At 38.6% G+C, this 17,022-nt stretch overlaps 1 protein-coding gene across 1 annotated transcript in view; it reads left to right on the plus strand.

Annotated features, from left to right (window-relative positions):
* Positions 1 to 15,218, plus strand: part of LOC150079004 (pyrokinin-1 receptor-like) — a 163,300-nt gene extending 148,082 nt beyond the window's left edge. The window contains exon 2 of the mRNA XM_090382668.1: positions 14,372 to 15,218. Coding sequence (XP_090238794.1) covers positions 14,372 to 14,859 — 488 coding nt within the window. The 3' untranslated portion in view covers positions 14,860 to 15,218. The remainder of the gene's footprint in view (positions 1 to 14,371) is intronic.
* The last annotated feature ends 1,804 nt before the right edge of the window (positions 15,219 to 17,022 follow it).

The following is a 17,022-nucleotide window of genomic DNA, read 5'->3' on the forward strand; positions in this document are numbered from 1 at the left end:
CCTTAATGGGTATCTTATGTGAGGAGATGGCAGGTTAAAGTTGCAGCCCGAGCTTTGTAAAAGATAATGCAAATTATTCAAATACTCACTGAGTATTTGAATAATTTGCATTATCTTTTACATGTACCAAATATTGCACTTCACGCAAGGGGAACAGTTTTTCTGCATAAAAGTGATAAAAACCCTCTTTTAACCACTTCTAAAATAGTGACTGTCATCCACTTGTTACCTGCAGTGTAGGAGTACTGACACGCCCTGCAAATTGAAAGGAGCATGAACCTCTGCATTGAATCCAGCTTACGTTTGTTTCTTGTTAGGATGGCTTGTCCGTACCAGATGGAGGCATCACAACACACAATTCAATTGGTACGTATATTGCAAGGTCCTTATCTTTATATATTTTTATCCTTATCTATTTATATATCCTTATCTTTATATCTTTATATATCACTTGGTATATAAAGATAAGGGCCTTGCGTTTCAGCCCCCAGTCTACCCTGCTGACTCCTCCTTATCATAGCAGGCTACCTTGGAGTTTTGCTGGCTAGATACTTTAGGTGGTGGCGGAAGGTAAGCCCCGAGTCTAGACTTCAGTGTACAGTCGTATGAGGGTAAAGTTTAATTTCATTGTAGGTGGTCTCTTGATTTGTAGCCTGCCTTTATGAAGTATGGATTTTGTTTTTTTTTCTGAGATAGTAAGGTTGTGCAGGGCCGCCCAGTTCTGAAGTATCACCAATACTCCATTTGCAATTGTCTTCAGAGTATCGGCACGTACCAAAAGGACAAGATCATCCGCGAAGGCCAAGGGCTGAGCCCCCTCCTCCGAGGTCCGCGCCCAGGAACTCGTCGAAGACAATCGACCAGAGGAACGGGCCAAGCACTGAGCCCTACAGACAACCTCGGTGGATGTACCTAGTCACTCTCTGGAAACTTTGATTTTTCTGCCAGTTAGACCTTAAGCTGTTGGAAAAATTTGGCTGCCAAAACCTCCGAAGAACACTTGGCCACCATAGTGGTTCAAAGGCGAAGTCAACTATGATTGAAAGGGAGTACTTAAAGGCTGTGTGGGTTGCTTGAGTGATTAATCTATCGATGGCATCTTCTGTGCTGCAACCTGCTTTGAATCCAAATTGCTTGTCGTTTGGAAGTTTATGTTCTTTATATCTGGCGGTTAAGCTAAGGTTAAGCGAAATAGAAGAAAGCGTTCTTTTAACTTGGCCATTAGAGAGAGAAAGGCAATCGAGTGGTAGGAGGCTAGAATTTGTGGTGGCTTTTCCGGATTTTTCAATATAAGTATCAGGGTTACCGCTTTCCAGGATGTTGGAAAGGTGCCTTCCGTTAGGTGGGAGATGACACTTTCAGGTAGCCCACTTCAGGAGCTAGTATTCCGCGGCGTTTAATGGTTTGATTGTTGTCTGCGGCCGAGCCCCACAACTTTATCCCATTCAGTACACCTTCGAAGATCATCGTCCTGATATATGTTCTTATCTTATCTGATACTGCAAACGGCTCAATCACTTCTGACTTGCGTATCCTTCAACTTAATGCACACAAGTCTCGTCTAGTTGCAGGCGAAGTTCGGCAATATCTGGATGTTCAATTTAACATACTGGCCCTTCAAGAATCATTATCATCAAGGCAAAGTTTCTGGCTACCGCGTTCTGTGTTTGTTAATACAAACGCTAATCTGAATGTTGTCAAAATCAAGTCTTACCACACAACATGCTGTTTGCATTCATATTTCGACCTCTAGCACTTCTTATTTCCTAGTTTCTTTATAATGTCCACTTACTTCTGATATCACTATTTATCTTAAATACCTTGATAATGTTACTGCTACTGTTGGTTCCACCCACCTTTTCATCATGTCAGATGCGAATGCAAAGTCTCTGCTCTGGTTCTCATCTTTCTCTGACGCTAAAGGCGGACTTATCGAAGAATTCTTACTCTCTCATCACCTTACTCTCAACCGGCCTGACATGCCTTGTACCTTCAGCTCTACATCTGGAGAGAGTAATATTGACATAACTGTAACTGCATATGCCAACGCTTCCACTGTTTCTGACTGGTCTGTTAACTGTGACATTTGTTCTAGTGATCACAGAGCTTATTACCTTTGTGATCAAGTCTTCCTCTCCAGATACTTCTTTTCCTTTGGAGGACCTTCGCCGCTTTTCCCTTAAACGTATATAATGGTCTCGTTCTGATGATGCTCTTCAGTTCTCATTCACGGACTCTGCGATGAATATTATTGCTAATTATTCTGCATCTGACTATGCAATGTATGCCCAGAACGCTTTATTTAAAGCCTGCTCTCGTGCTGCTAAGAGGAAAGTACTACATAAACATCCAACACCGTAGTGGAGTCAGGACTTGTCCATCTTACGCCGTCGTGTGTTTCGTGCTCGCCGGTCCTTCCAACGACATAGTAGAGCTGGCCAATCACAGATGCTGAGCAGCTTAAAAATAAATATCACAATTTCAAAAGGCAATATGCCAAGGCCATAAAGGACAGTAAAAGGTTCACTTGTAGAACATTTGTTTTAACCTCAGGTATTTCTGACCCTTGTTGTTTGGTTCGTCGTCTCTCTAGAAACAAGGTTCACCCTTCAGAAATTTACCAGTCTGTTGACTCTTACAATGCTGAAACCCTGACTTGGACTCGCACTGTTAATGCCATACTTGATGCATTTCTTCCCCCAGATGGCCCCGTGCTGTGATCTTCGTATTCACCAACAAATTAGATCAACAATGCCTATCTTACTTTTGAATCCACTCCTTGCTTCAGCCAGGTGGAGATTGATTTCGCAATCTCAAAAATCAATAATAGCTGTCCTGGACGTGATAATCTCGAGGGTATTTTTATTAAGCGACTACACAAACTCCATCCATCTGTCTTTGTCACACTGTATAATAAATGTTTGAACGAGGCAATTTTCCTGTCCTTTGGAAGACGGCATTATTAAAATTAACTCCCAAATCTGGCACTCCTATTTTTGCTAAAGCCTATTGCGTTATTGTCCGACTTGGGTAAAACTCTTGAGCGACTTATTTCTGCCCTTCTAGATTGTCTATTTACTGAACGCTCATTAAAGTCCTCTGACCGTTTTGGTTTTCGTCCAGGCTGTGTAACTGAGGAGGCCTTGGTTGACCTTCTCTCTAGAGTAAACAACTGCACTTTTAAATATTCTGTGGCTATTTTCGTAGATTTCTCTCGAGCCTTTGACACCCATTGGCGAGACAGCTTCTTTGCTCGCCTCAGGGCTGCTCAATGCTCCTCATAACTCTACAACTTACCTGCAACTACTTTCTCCACTGTTCTGTACAAGTCATTTCAAGAACTCCTCAACTTAGTTGCTCTGTCTCTCGAGAATGCTCACAAGGTTCAGTGCTTGGTCCACTCGTCTGGGATTTGGTTCTAGATGAGTGGCTTCTCCGTTCAACTCCCAATGCTTCTAAAATAGCATATGCCCATGATCTAACACTTCTTATCCTTAGTAATTCTCGTACTTCTTTGGAAAGTACTGCCAGTAGCATTATAAATTATCTGTGCTTTTGGTCCGTTATTAATAAACTTACCATTTCTCCTAACAAGACTAAGTTTTTTTTTTTTATCTTAAGGGTAACCTTAACATTTTCAGGCCTCCGACTGTTAAAATATTTGGTCGTTCTCTCTCCATGGTTGACTCACATAAAGTTCAGGTATTATTCTAGATCGTAAGTTAAACTTTCAGAAACATATCTTGCACCTTCATGATAAAATAGCCAAGTAATACATATATGCTTGTCCGTCTTTCGCATCAATCCTGGGGTATTAACCATCGTACCCTTCGTCTTTTGTACAAAGTGGCGTTTGTTCCGATTTGTACCTATGGCGCTGGCGCCTGATTTTGGTATACTAAGAAGATTGCCATCCAAGAGAAACTCTCCTCTATCCAAAGACGTATGCTCTTAATGATGTGTCGTTACCTGTCGCACTTTCCCGACAGCTGCGTTCCAGGTTTTAAACGGTTGCCTACCGCTGGACCTCCAAATCGCTTATCGAGGTTTTTGCTTGCTGTGTTTAACTTGTCTGATTCTTCCCTCTGTAACTGTGGCAGCCCAGAAAAATGGCAGCATGTTCTTTTCACCTGCCCATATTACTTGGATCTTCGTCATTCTCTGTCTGCTGTACCCCAACCATTTTCTCCAGGCAATGAGTCGACTCTCTTGGACTCCAAAGAAAAATTTTTCATCTTCTGCAAGACTTTGCACATAAAGCCTTTGCCAGACGTGGAAAACTCATCAGGTAGTGCCCCAATTTCAGGAACTACTCTTGTTCCAGCGCAGACCAGCATATCCAGTGCAGACCAGCATCTCCATCGTTGCCATCTCGTGAGCCCACCACCATCGTCTCTACCACCAATTTTTAGCTCAAGTACCATTTTCAGCACCGACTTGGACAGTTGGTAATCAAACTTGTACGACGCCGAATGATGTGACTGTGTCTTCTTGACTTCTATCTCCTGCTGGTCCCAAGGCGCGATCATCTGCTGGCACTACCTTGCACTGGTGCAGGATTTTTATTCATTTTATTAACTTATTTTTATCTTTGTTTTTTCTGAATTTTATTTTATTTTATTTACTCATTTATAAACTTTATTTACTAATTTTTCTGATTATTTTATTTTTTCAAAAATTTATTTTTACTTTAAATTTATTTCTTTAACTTTTAATTCCTTTTATTTTTATAATTTTTATTAATTTACTGTTTTATTTTATTTGCTCATATTTTGAATGGTTTGGACATTCAATCCGTGACACTCGGTTTGTTGCGGTTCGCGCTCAGTTGTGGCCCGCCTCCTCGCGGCGTCGACGGGTATCACGACGCACCTCCCTGATGCTTGTTGCTTCCTGATAGCAAAGCTGGCAGAAACAGCTAAACAACATAACACACACACGGCACAAACATAGCATTACACACATTTCTTGCGTTTCTTCAGAGTTTTTGTAACATCGCAGTGTACCACAGTGGAGTTGAACTAGCGTTTGGGAGCCGCCTTACATATGATACTATACATGTCAACATACGTTGTCATCAGATTTGTGTTATGAATATGTAGCAAGTGCTGCTTGGCAACCCACCGTTTCCTGTTGAATTTAGCACTGAGTTCTTCAATGTGATGATGAAATCTTAATTTTCGATCAAAGAAACACTGGTCTTTCTGCTTTTCGACGCATGGAATCAAGACTCCGTCTTCGCCGGCTGAATTATGATTGGTGTGGGTTTCAGTGAGAAGACCATGATGGCGGATTTTGCAGGGTTAATTTGCAGGTCAAATCTTTGAGGTACTGTTGTATTTCTGATAGTCTTGTTGATGATTATTGTAGTGTCTATTGCTTCATCGGCCGATTTTATTTTTTTAGTCTTTTATAGATTTTATTTTAGAGATAATGTGAGAAGAGACCCTTGATATTTTGATGGCTCTGAGAGCGACGTCAAGCTGAGTGGCTACACTCTTAAACCACAAATCACCTTAAGTTAATCTTAAATTTAAATAGAATTATCAATTTATTTGAATCGGTAGCTCGATTCTGATGGATTGATTCCAGTTAAATTTAAGAAAAAACAAAAACGAATTTTCACGTTGAAGACACTGAAAGATATAAAGGAGCAAAAGTATCGGGAGTTTTTTTCCAGATCGTACATGGTGCCTGATGTTGTACAGTAATTAATTACGGTACACCATCAGGCATCTCTCATACTGTGGAGTCAGACTTCGCAACTGTGTTGTAATCGTTGCAACCCCAGGATACCTGCCCATCCACCAATGAAGAGCCAATAAGCTCTGAAACGGAAACGGTTCCGTCCGGGTGGTGGTTACCCGCTGAGAATAAGTAACAGTAGTCATTGGTGAGGCGTTACTTGGTCGAGGTAGTGCAATTTCATAGTAACTCGTGAAGGTATTCACAATGAGATATACTTAAATGACGCAATTTTTGTAACGGCTTAGTGGTTGGCTACGTATAGACAATGATGCTCTACCACTAACTTGTACGCTAATTAAGACAATTGAGTGGGATAAGTTTGATGTAGTGTTTATGAGATATATTGATATAATAGATTGGGTTAGTTTAAATGCTTCTCAATTTGTTGAGAAATTACAAGAAACAAAGGTGTCTGATAATTTTATGGCTAAACTGAACGTAGTTGCTCGTCCAATGTTTTGGTGGAATCGTAATTTAACAAAATTAAAGAGGTTATTGTCGTAGGAGAGGAGATTAGGTAATTTAGAGGTGAATGTTCATAAGGCAATGTATAAGGAAAAACGTAAAGTTTGTGTCATCAATAAATAAATCTAACCACCTTTCTTGACAGGAGTATGTGGCTTTCAAAGGTCCAAAGGATCTGTAGAATTCTTTCAAAATTATAACTGAAAATATAGATTCGGTAATGTTACTTCCACAGTTGCCAATGAAACTCAATATGCTATAGGATGGTATGATTCAATTAAGATTGTGAACGAACTTTTTCCACACGAGATAGTGAACAGGATAGTTGCAGAAGTATAGTTATTAAAACTAAAACGACAGTATCATAATGTTGAATTTATAGCCTCTGCTGATGATCTGGCTGTCTATGGAAATTCAAGGTCTGAAATAAAATTACATGCCAGGGAATATCAGGAAAGTTAGACTGGAGTAGGATTTATAAAACTTGAAATATCTTATACAAAAACAGTCCTTATGTTGCTTAAAGGACGGCTGAGTATGAATAGGAATCTGGTAGTTAGAGAACAGGAAATTTCCCTGCATTATGTTAAGGTTGTTATAGGTACTTTGGTCTGTACTGGGAAGAGTGCATGTTCTTTGCTTGAGCATGTTAATTTTCTTAAAAATAAGATAAGGTCGTTGTATGCTAAGCTCAGAAGAATTATAAGAGTTGACTGGGGTATAAAGAGATCAGTAAATCTTCTATATGATTGCTTATTTATCCCCATAGTCGCATATGCTTCTGGAGCTTGGCTGCATACAGTAGATAAGAGTATCGACTAAATCAAGTGCAGAGATTTGCCATTCTAGGTAGAACTCGCGCTTGTAGGACAGTGTCAACAAAAGTACTTTCAGGGAGATTGCATCTGGATTTGTTAATTGCCCTTTCTGGTATGATTTAATGAAGAAAACTATATCTGTCATTGTATTAGGAATAACATCTTGTCCTGGTATAAGTCGATTGTAGACGAGAAATGATTTAAAGATAGAGAAGAAAAGGATATTAACTGAAATATGCTTTATGTCAACAGAGATAGGACGAAAGTATTAAGGGTAGGCAACCTACATCTTTTTGCCCCTACAGTAGACATTATTGATGTAAAGAAAAGACCATGGTTCCATTTGGTATGCATGCAGTTTTCCTATTAATTGGACATGGACTGGCATTAAGATTATCCCAATTAGGCCGTATGGATAGTACTAGATGTGGAGAGGAAGAGACATCAATATGTGATGCTTGATTGTCCTCATTATGCTGATTTAAGATTACAGTTAGTTTTCACAAAACTCTGTGGTTGATGTTTATTGATAAAAGATGTTTTACATATTTTAATAATTTCGTACATAATGTTTTCAAACAGTGGATGTTATTAAGAGCTGGATAGTAGAGCTCCGTCTCCCAGGGATGGAAATTCGATTCATTTGAATGACTGGAGAAGTAATCTCAAGGATAAATATTTTATATCAGGGCTAAGTGGTCTCATCACCTGTTTGATCTTGATTAAGATTTAATTAGGTTAATTATTTATTTTATTTTAATGGCGATAGCCTATTTTTGGTCTAAAAGTTTTGAGACGTCCACGGATGGCCTTCAATCGGGGAAGTGGTTGTCAAAGGTACCTTAAATGGAATGTCTCATCCTTTTGTTCTCGTACCAACGAACGGATTTAACGGGGAGCAATTGAGCGCTTGCGGGCTCAATACTTTGAGGGCTTCGGAGAAAATATCTTTTGTCAATTTTTCGTATTCTTTATGGGCAGATGAACACCTGGGAAAAAACGTTTCGCCAGAGCTGTTGACACTCTGTTATGTCTGTTGAAGAGTGTATTCTCCGGCCGATTTGCATATCGTCCTGATTGAGAAATCTGAATAACTCACGGGGGATCTTCTCCCTCCGCCTGAGATCTACTAACTACAGACTCGAATGAAGAGGACTTCAGAAATTCCTCCATTCGTCGACGGAATCGAACTCAGACTTCCCCAAATGAGTGGTAGACGGCGATGTGTCACTTCATAATACCTATAGCGAACCTGCAAACATCAAATCTTGTGAATTTTAAATTTTCACTTAAATTGTTATCGATTACACTTTCTATTTTATTTTATTTTATTTTTTCTAAACCTGCATAAAATGCATGATCCTGATTGTGGTAATCTTTGCACCTGTTATTTCTGTTTTCGGATTTTATTGCATTCTGCGGTTTCTGCGATGAAGCGCTCGAGTTACGAATTAATGACCTGATATTTTCGTCGTTGTGGTCAGGAAGCAGTAAATATCCACATTTGCAAAGATGTCTCTGTGGTCAGGGCAACTGCTTGTTATCCAAGACATGTACGCGCTTGAATATCGAGTTACTATGTTTGGTCCACTGTCTGGCATGTTTATATCGATTCGCCCAGTCAATTACATGGATGTTTGGAGTGCTCGATGGCAACAATTCCATGGAGTTCATTTGTATTTTTAGGTATATGGTTTTGCATTACCAAATTCTCGTTGTTATATTTGAAATATTGTTTATATCCATCAAATAAGGGGGTATTTCACTTACTTAACTTAAATACAATGGCTAGTAAACTGTTCGAGAAAGATCCTTAGCGCATCGACTAAATTTATCAGAGCGAGTTGGTTCGTACAGTACTAATGTGATCTTTTTTTTTCCTTTTTTAATTCCTGTAAACTGAGCATTTGCGCAGTACGCGGCAAGGATGGTCTGTACTTGTTAACAAGAGACTTCTAAAAGAATAGGAAAGTCTTAAATAGTATAAGAATATTTTTTGATGCTATCGACGCAGTATTAGATCGGTCGGAAAACTGCTAGCTTGGGGGTGGGGATTCACAGAATAATAGATTAACAATGGAAGCAGGCAGAGGTGGAAGTGATTCTTGCACTGCATCTACTGGAATGAGTAGCAGCAGCAGCCGCCTGGAAATCAAGGTGCTGGGGATTTCAGAGACTGCTGGGTGACTGTGGTGGTCTCAGACAGTTTTTACATTCTATGCGGTGGGACCAACTGCTGATGTTATTGACAGCAAATTTAAATGGGAATCATTCAAGGAATCAATCTTGGAAGCTTCTAGGTTTTTTCGTGCCAACTTAGAAATACTGTTCATGGTCTAGGCCTAAATGGATGTCAGATGAATTGACGAGACTCGTGGCAGAGAAGAAAAATCCATGGGTGCATATAAATTATCAGGCGACACAGAAGCCTATGCCAGATATAAGCTAGTCTCTAATCAAGTTACAAAGGAGGTTAGGCAAGCGAAGGCAGATTACGAGAAATCTTTGACAAAGGATGCAAAGAAAAACAGAAAAGATGTCTTTACTTATGTTAACTCTAGAAGGAAGGGATGAATCAGATTAGTCCACTTGATATCGATGGTTCGATTGTTGATGATCATGCTCAGGTAGCTGACAAACTGAATGAATATTTTGCTCTACAACTGACACATGAGGAATTCTTTACTAGGGAAGTGGAGGCTAGAATGCTGTTGTTGTTATTTGGTTTTTAGGAGCATTAGCAACTAAGGCTATATTTCTCCGGAGGCTAGAAGTTTATTAACCTCTAACAGGGAGCTAAATGTCTTTGTAATAATTGAGAGAAAAGTGAAGGACATTTTTGAAGTTAAACATAAGAAAGGCACCTGGGGTGGATGGAATCTACCCAGTTATATTAAAGGAGACAACTAAGGAAGTAAGCTTGGAAGCTTCTAGGTTTTTTCGTGCCAACTTAGAAATACTGTTCATGGTCTAGGCCTAAATGGATGTCAGATGAACTGACGAGACTCGTGGCAGACAACCCTTAGCCATAATTATGAGAGCATCCTTAGATTGAGGGGAGGTCCTCACGGATTAGAATGTGCAAATGTTATTCCCAATTCAAAAAGGGAGATCAAATGATGATACGAGTAATTACAGACTTGTTAGTTTAACTTCTGCCCCTGGTAAATTAATGGAGAGGCATTGGTCAAAGAAGCATTACAGGATCATCTAAACAAAACTGCAGTTATAGTTCAGGCACAGCATGGGTTTGTTAAGGGAAAGTCTTTTCTAACCAATTTGATTGGATGTGGGTCACAAAGGAACTGGTTAAAAAAATTATACCGTATACTGGATTTCAGGAAAGCTTTCGATACTGTTGTACATATATGACTGCTATTCAAATTGGTGCAGTGTGTTATTAAGGGCAAGTTAAAGGGATGGCTGAGTGGGAGAAGACAGTGAGCGGTAATCAATGGACACCTGCTCTTCGTGGCTAATGTCATTAGTGGTATCTTCCAGAGTTCGGTGTTGCGCCCATTGTTGCTCTCTATATTTAACAATGATATTGATGAGGACGCATCAGGCTTTAAGTCCAATTTTGCAGCCGATATGAAGGTTGGCAGGGTTGTTAATGACAGTACGCTGCTTCAACAGGATCTAGAAAAGTTGAGCAAATGGGCTGAGAGGTGGCAAATGAAGTCTAACATTATCAAATGCAAAGTACTGCATATGGGTAGCAGTAACCTTAGAGTGACGTACAAACTGCGCGGTACTACACTCAGCGTGGTGGAGAATGAAAAAGACCTGAGGTAATTGTGCAGTCAAATATGAAGTTTCTGAGCAGTGCAGACAGGCTGAAAGAGTAGCTCATGTTGTCTTGTCAATGATATACAGGGATTTTGATAGCAGGGATAAGGTGATTGTCCCTTTTGTATAAGGCCGTGATCAGGCCACACCTTGAGTACTGCATACAGTTTTGGAGGATGCATTTTAGGAGGAATGTAGAGATGCTGGATCGAGTACAGAGAAGGGCAACGGGACTGAGGGAAACGAAGGGCTGCTCTTACCAAGAAAGGCTTGATTTTTTCAAATTGCAGCGTCTGGAGACTAGGCACCTGCGAGGTGATCTGATTGAGGTGTATAAGGCTTTGAATGGTTTGAGCAAGCTCAGTGCTGATGGGATTCTTTCTCTTGCTCAGGTTATGCACCTCGGGGGGGGGAACAGATGTGCGGATATTCGCCTTTAGCCAGCGAGTGTTTGATTAGTGGAACAAACTTCCATTTGTCATTGTGGACGTTGATTGCTTAAATAAATTCAAGGAAGAACTGGACAAACGTTTAAAGCGAATGAATCGGTGAAATAGGAAGGTCGGGTTTTTTTTTTTTTTTGGCTCATGCTGTATAAGCTTGATTTCTTCATCATATGCCTCTGCTAATGCTGAGACCAGAAATTTCGCCCAAATAATGGTACAGACGTAAACATTGCGTTATGTTTTTAAATAGCAAGTGCAGTAGAATTCCAGTTATCCGACTTTTTTCTCCAATTGCAAGAAACGAAATTATCGTAATTATAATAAAATCATGATTCTGCTTGTACAGAGCAATATGAATAGAACAAAGTAGAGTAAATTTATTTAATTTCATCTTCTGTATAACTCTTAACGCCCTTATGTGATGCATAAAAACTTCAAGATATAAAATTATTACAAATTGGAATTAGACTACCGCAAATCAAAATTTATGTACCAGAGAATTTATAGCAGATATATTTTTACAAACAGTTGTTGCTCACTATTAAAAGCTAAAAATTAGTTCATTCTCTTTTATTTTAACTCAGTTTTTTGGGTTTTTTTTTGTGGATTTATTCAAACTATCATATCTGTTAATCGTTGCACAAGATGGTGTTTCACGTTTTATTCTTTGTTGCAGGTGTTTAATTCCATGGTCTAATAGAACAGTCTGTTTTTATTTTATTCGTTTTCTAAATTCACCATTTCAGCTTGTGGTAACTACAGAGAGTAAAGGAATCGTACCAACTCGATATTCAGAAGTTTTTCACTCCCGAAATTCCTTCCAATCATTCCAATTATCTTGCGTTTAGGCGTAATTTATTTTATTTACTTAAAATGAGCGTTACTGTTGTCAGACAACTTTGTTGATATTGCGAAACATATCATTTGATCCATGTCTGCAAGAATTTTACATGAACCTTGGATATCATTGCGAAAGTCACTTACCAGACTTAGCTAGCAGTGTACGGGCCACTCTTATTTGTTTAAGGTGCGTACTTTAAAAAAGTGATACGCCCTAAGAGAAATTCGCTGAGAACTTCTCTGAGTAAAGAATTCGCATAGAATGGGTTTTGTGTATGCGTAAAATAGTTTACAATTTCAGCATCAATGCATAAGTACATATTAAAATAATGAATAGTAAGAACCACTCGGATTTCCTTTTAATAGTTAACTCATAAGTACTTTATTATTCATTTACTTATTCACTTCTAAGTGTAATAATGGTGTCATTTATATATAAAACTATTTATTGTGCGCCTGTTCAGGTTACCATATACTGCAACTTTTTTTTTAGTTTATTACTGAGTTTCCCTGGCTGTTTCATTATTAAATCAAATGCTGTCAGTAAGAATAGACCTTCACCGGAAGCTGACAGGATGAATCGAAATGCGTCACCCCAACATATCTTCTTTCATCGCTCTTCTATGGTTTTCATTGTGCTTTTAGTGGACCAAGTATAATAAATACAAGGGCGATATCCAGTGAAGCGTGCCATAACACGAAAACGGCCCATTGAACTTCCGACCATGTAACAGAGAGCCAATGAGTAGGGACATGTCCAAAGCGACTTCCTTTTGCACGTGATGCGGTAGTAGTGACAGTGGAATAGATTAAATACACGCGTGTGCGAGCACTCCCTCCCTCCCTCTCTCCCAAGCAGCGGTGTGTTTACCGATATTTCCGTTCCTTTCTGCATCACCAACCTTCATTTCTAGTTGTGAAAACTGTGAGGAAGGGAGGATACTACAATAGACACCGGGAATAGTTGGGATGCGGATGATAACAGGATTCCTCCTTCTGATTGTATTCACAAAATTTTACAGAAGAGAGAAAGGAATAAATGGAGGAAAAACAATATTGAAAATATAAAAAGATGGATGGATGGAGCGAAAAGAAAGGTCGAACGGAATAGCACAGAATGACAAAGGTACCATGAAAAAGGGTGGACGAAAGGAAGATAGTTTGAGAAAAAAAATTATGGAAATGTTAGGATTAAATGAAGAATTACTAGCTTACTTAAAGTTGGTAATTTAAAGGTGCAAGTCACGAGTTTAACAGATTCACAATCTTCCTCCTGAACGCAAGGACTCAGTTTGGTTAAGTTTCCATTGGATGACGTCACAGAGAATGTTAAAATATGGTCCTCGTCTGTACAGGGGATAAAATTTCATTTATTATACTCCTGTTTAACGTAGAATTTTTTTTCTGTTGATGAGAAGGAAGTATATACAACTTAAGCGTATAAAAAGTAAATTTTATATTAATTTACAAAGGAGAGAGAGAGAGAAAAAGAACATTTTTCTCCAATTTCTGTAGTGGCAAAGAGACAGCAGTGCACGATGGGTACTTTGTTTTGCTTTGTATGAAAAATATCCGTTTCATTTCCTTAATGAAGTTTAATAGTGCGATTCGTTTGTTAACAGAAGCAGATAATGGCATGATTGTGTAATGACGGAAGTCGGTCTAATTTTCCTGAAGAGCTGGAGCTTCCTGCCTCACAGGAACAAAAGAAAACAGAAGAGAGATTTGTTTGAGCCAACTAACACTAGTGTTATCATAAGAAGTTAAACCTAAATGCCTGCTGGTGCTTTTATTATTTCCTTACAGACGGTAACACAGCCACAGGCTAGTCGGTCTGTGTTTTAATAGTAACTCCATTAATCGTACTAAGCATTTCGACTGAATAAACACCGGTTTCGAAATGATGTTGATTTTGAGGTTTGCAGATATTTAACGAATCCTATAAGTGCTCTGCCTTCAAACTGAACTGCTAATTTTCACCTTAAAGCGAACTTATTTTAAGGAAAACTTTAACAGAAGTGAGTTTCTTTTATTCAGCATTTATCTACACCTTTAATCAAAATAAAACAAAACTACACTTTGAATTAAAATTAGTACAATAGCCACAAACAAGTGGAACAAAGTATTAAACGTATATATTTGGAGAGACGTGAATCACATTTGGGAAAAGCTGCAGTTGAATTTTCAAATTTTAATTTTAAATAGAAATGTTTTCTAATGGCAAATATGTAACTGTTTGTTTGTTTTTTTTTAACTTTCTTTTAGTGGCTGTGGTTGTATCGTTTTTCATCTGCTGGTCACCATTCCATGCTCAGAGGCTGCTGGCTATCTACAGCAGAGATCCAACTCCTGCAGTTATTACTATCTTCACCGTGTTGACGTATATATCCGGGGTCACCTACTACCTCAGCGCCACAATGAATCCAATTCTGTACCAGCTCATGTCTGTGAAATATCGGCAAGCATTCAGAGATACATTCAGCGCCTGCTGTCCATGTTTTCTACAGAAAAAGATTCCCGATGTCACATTTTCAACTCATAACTACTCGGAATGCCACAGTAAGGATTTTCGTCTTAGTTTCACGTGCCAAGAGAATGCTGGTGTTCCTTTAAGAAGGTCGCTCTCTTGCAACTTGACCGTACATCATAAAGCGGTTTCTCGATCGTGCAGTAATATCTGCGAAGGTGAAAAAACTCCAGAGAAAGTGGCACTGCTCGATGGTCATCTAGCAGTTCCGGTGTCACATGTGTGATCTCTCTTTGCTACCTTAAAGAATACGATCAATGTGATCTTCCAACGACTTAATATTCCGAGAAAGTATTTTAGTTCCTGTTGTACCAAAACGGTGTTGTAATGTAAGTCACGCTTTGGTATGAATGTGAAGTGCTCGCGATTTGCACCTTCCTCCACATTACCGGAGAATATTTAACAAAGTATCGAATGATAGTACACCTCAATTGTGAATACTCATTCGAGGAAATTTATTGGGGATTTTGTCTTTTCTGTACTACTTTCCCCTCTCTCTCTCGTTCTGTACATACGATATGCCCTCACCTACCACAAACTGATAAATTATTCGTGTGGCCTCATAGAAATGCTATTATAGCCAAATTCCTGACGAAAATCGAGAATCTTTTCAAGAAAAGCGTTCAGTCTCCGTGTACGAAGAAGTTGTCAATTTTTGCGCTGCAAAATTACAGCAAAGTAAAAAAATATATATTTCTGTTGTGGAGTTGCCGAAAAATGTAAGGTTTTAGCATCGTGTCGTGTTCAATTTGCAATTATGGACTCTGTAAGCCTAAGAAAATGTTTTCAATTTCACTTATTTAAAAAAAATTCGGCCCTGTACTTTTTGTGACTGGTGCAGGTTCAAATATTGGACACAACCGTTCTCATATGGTGTAGGCAATAACAGAGAAAGCTGTATTTATAACCTACAACACACGCGCAGTTTGGATAAGAATAAATCACCGAGTGAATATTATTAAATAAACGGGCAATTTTGTTTGACAACCATTCATTTATTGCTTCTCGTCATTCTATCCGCATTATTGAATATAGCAGACTTTCTGCCTGCGAATTTCAGACATAAGCAAGCTCAGTGCATCATTCCACTGAGATTATTGCCACTTTAATGCTCCACATAAAATCGAAGACAACCTTCGCATTCAGTCCTTAAATATGTGGAACGTGTAGGGACACTTGCGTCTGGGACATTCGCGCCACAACAGATTTTTTGCTTAGAATTAAGCTGACCGCAGTGGATTAAAATGCGCCACAAAGCGCCGGTGGAACAGTGGCTCAAATGTCCCCATCCATGTGGGAATTATATTTTCATTTTATTCATTTTATCTGAAACTGTTCACACCACTGCAGTTCTTTCATTTTGTAAAAATAAATGCGAAAGCCTCGAATAATGTTTTAATTAAACGTAAATATTTTAAATTATTTAAAAATTTTCAACATTTGAATTTTATTATAAATAGAATCGCCTTAACGTTTAACATCTTCCAAATGTTTAAACATATAATATCAAAAAAGCTGCTCACGCATTATAAATACTTTCTTTCGTTTATAATTCTGGCCGTTAACATGTAGATTAGATTTGTGGAATATTATCCTGTCCATCGCTTAGGATTATTTTTGAATAAACGGTGACATAACTTTTCAGGAACCATTAACCATATGTTTCTGTTAAGGTCAGTGACATCTTTACGATCTGTAATCTGCTTGAAAGCATTTTATTTAAAAAGAAAAAAAGCTTAGTGTTTTTATAACAGTAGAAAGCATTCTACAGTATAGGAGAATATAAATAGAGGAAACCACCTCGATTTGAAAGTAGCCATTTTCTGTTTCAAGCTGAAACAATGAGCTACTAATCTATTCTGCTTGTTGGAAAGTTTCTGCATATCCAAAACTTGCAAGGCAAGCTGTGAACAACAGATAAGCAGATGTTCTTTGAGAATACCTTGTGCACCGACTTGGTAAGCGAACATCAAATAGATTTTTGTAAGCGAGATTTTTCTGTCCAGCTGAAGAGCATTTGTTTCGCCAGCATTATCTTTCCCCGCATTTTTCTGTCTCAATTTTTCTTTATCTCTGTCTGCCGGATTTTGCTCATTCCACTACATTTTTCATTTATTCTTTTCCATCCTTTATATCATACGAACATATCATATTACATACAAAGGTACAAAATGTCCTTTACACTCCTGCTGTGCCGATACCTTTATATTAATTGTAGTGAGAGGCTTGTCACGCATGAGGGTACTCATTAAATGGAAAGCAAGTTTTGTCAGTTGTCAGTATAGTGTGTCATCTGTGTACTAAATTGCTTTACTCGCCTTTTTATGAGTTGAATTTATAGAGGTAAACACGTCCTTGAATAACGAGCCCTGAAAAACTGTTTGAAACT

The sequence above is a fragment of the Mastigoproctus giganteus genome, chromosome 10, assembly GCF_048544385.1.
Source record: "Mastigoproctus giganteus isolate SK-2022 chromosome 10, ASM4854438v1, whole genome shotgun sequence".
Taxonomy (NCBI): domain Eukaryota; kingdom Metazoa; phylum Arthropoda; class Arachnida; order Uropygi; family Thelyphonidae; genus Mastigoproctus; species Mastigoproctus giganteus.